Genomic DNA, 2,698 nt, shown 5'->3' on the forward strand with positions numbered 1-2,698 from the left:
TTGTACAAAAATGACAAGGTTGTGCCATGGAATTATGAAGCAGGAGTTAGTGGAAAGCAAGGAGAAATGGTAGACAATATTTCTGGTGTTAGTGGAGTTACTCGAAACGGGAGATGTTACGCGAGAAATGAGCCCAAAGGGAATCCGACTGTGGATCTTGAAGTTGAATGCAAAAGAAAGAGGAAGGCAATGCCTGAAGTTGAGGGATCAGGTTCTATTGTAGAAGAAAGACTTTTTGTACGTCCAGAAGAGAAAAAGAAAGTTGTAACTGATGTGGAAGTTCAAGAGTTTTTGAAAATTATTCGGCAAAGTGAGTACATGGTAATGGATCAATTGAAGAAAACTCTTGTAAAGATTTCGATCTTGGAGTTGATAATGAGTTATGAACCACATCAATAAGTCTTGATGAGGATGTTAAATCAGGCGTATGTATCAGACAAGATTCCTACAGACTCTTTTAATGGCATTATGGGAAATATGTTGGCCTCCCATCTGTTGTCCTTTACTGAAGATGATATTTCGTCTGAAGGGATGGGGCACAACAAAGCTTTGCACATTTCAGCCATATGTCGGGGAAAGGAGCTAGCAAGTATCTTGGTAGATAATGGGTCATCACTTAATATTTTACCAAAGGAGACTTTTGAGAAGCTACCAATTGATAGATCTTATTTAAGACAAGTGTCGATGGTAGTGAGGGCATTTGATGGAACTCGTAGAGAAATTATGGGAGAAATTGAGATACCCTTAGAGGTTGCAAATGTAACTTTTAATGTGCCGTTCGTGGTTATGGATATCTCACCCACTTATAGTTGCCTGTTAGGAAGACCTTGGATTCACACTGTGCGAGCCATTCCATCATTGTTGCACCAGATGCTCAAGTTTACTCATGATGGAAGGGTTTATATAGTAAAAGGCCAATCAGAATGGATGGTTGCCAGTTTGTCCAATAGTTCTCCTATTGATGCTCCGATGGAGGGGATTGAAAGTTCATTTCAATCTTTTGAAATTGCTAACGCTAGCTATGTGAAGGAAGGGCGTTCTCCCCTGAAGCCGTAGATATCTAATGTTACGAAGAAGGTAGCAAAATTTATGTTGAAAAAGGGGTTTTGCCCGGGAGAAGGACATGGTAAGAATTGACAGGGAATTAAGAAGCCAGTGGAAATGGTGGATGTACATCCAGAACGTTGGGGTTTGGGTTATAAGCCAACTAGGGCTAACAGGAACCGTGCACAGGTAGAAAAGCAAGCGAAGAGGTTTGCTGGTCTGGAAGGAAAGGAACTGGAAATTGAAAGGAAACCTATTCCCTGGCTTTATGATAGTTTTATTTATGGAGGGATGCAGAACAAGATAAGTTTGGTTGATAATGAGGCAGTTTTTGGAAAACTGCCATTTGAAAGCTCGATTAATGCAACTAGGGTAACTTTTGCAAATTTATGTGATCAGTTTGAAGAGTTTCAAATTGCGGTGGTGGAAGAGGAACAAAATTCAGCTATTAGACCTTGCTTTGTCATCTTGCGTCCTTCAAATTTCAAACTTGGCAACTGGACCAGTCTGGAGCTTCCAGTATCTCTCAAGAGCCTGCAAGAGTAATCCCGAATGCACTACCCTTGTTGGCCTAGCTCATGGCTTTCGTTTGGGTCTTTTGTAATGAGCATGTTTTACTTTGCTTTCAATAAATTTTGTAGTATGGCGATTGCATGTTCTATCTCTATACATACTTCCTTTTTCCATGAAATGAAAGCCTTTTGACATATTCATGCTTCTCTACCTCCATTCAAGTTTTTATTCTTCATTCTCAATACCACTTCCATTCATTTCTTTAAAAGGAGTGAAAATAATGATAATAAAGAGGATGAACTTAATAAACCAGATTTTGATGCACTCATTAGCAATGTTGAATCTGACTATGAAATAGATGAAGAAGTTGAGATTTTTCCTGAGATGTTAAGTCAAGTCAATCAAGAAGAGAAAATAATATAGCCGTATCAAGAGTTAACTGAAGTCGTGAATTTGGGATCTGAAACGGAGAAAAAGGAAGTTAAGGTAGAAGCTGCCTTTGAAGAAGAAAGCAAAAAGAAGTTGATAGATTTAATGCATAATTACCAGGATGTCTTTGCATGGTCTTATCGGGACATGCCCGGTCTTGATACAAACGTTCTTGTTCACAAATTGCCATTGATTCCAGAATGTATTCCAGTGAAACAAAAGTTGAGGTGAATGAAAGCAGACATGCTTTTGAAGATAAGAGATGAAATGAAGAAGCAATTTGACTCGGGTTTCTTGGCAGTGGCGCGATATCTAGAATAGGTGGCGAATATTGTACCTGTTCCCAAAAAGGATGGCAAAGTTCGGATGTGTGTTGACTATAGAGACCTCAATCGTGCAAGCCTGAAGGATAACTTCCCTCTTCCTCACATTGATATTTTAGTGGATAATACAGCCAGACATTCTACTTTCTCTTTCATGAATGGATTTTCGGGTTACAATCAGATCAAGATGGCACCAGAAGTTCGCGAGAAAACAACTTTTATTACTCTATGGGGAACTTTCTGTTATAAAGTCATGCCGATTGGTCTGAAGAATGCCAGCGCCACTTATCAAAGGGTCATGGTCACTTTGTTTCATGATATGATGCACAAAGAGGTTGAAGTTTATGTGGATGACATGATAGCAAAATCCAAAGAAGGTGAAGATCATA

General features: G+C 39.2%; 1 protein-coding gene across 1 annotated transcript; it reads left to right on the forward strand.

The window, feature by feature from the left end:
• Nucleotides 1-684: 684 nt before the first annotated feature.
• On the forward strand, nucleotides 685-1,056 carry LOC119992750. Its single transcript, XM_038839543.1, has 2 exons — nucleotides 685-878; nucleotides 939-1,056. Exons 1-2 carry the CDS (start codon nucleotides 685-687, stop codon nucleotides 1,054-1,056), a joined length of 312 nt encoding a protein of 103 aa, XP_038695471.1.
• The last annotated feature ends 1,642 nt before the right edge of the window (nucleotides 1,057-2,698 follow it).

The sequence above is a fragment of the Tripterygium wilfordii genome, chromosome 23 (genome assembly GCF_013401445.1).
Source record: "Tripterygium wilfordii isolate XIE 37 chromosome 23, ASM1340144v1, whole genome shotgun sequence".
NCBI lineage: Eukaryota > Viridiplantae > Streptophyta > Magnoliopsida > Celastrales > Celastraceae > Tripterygium > Tripterygium wilfordii.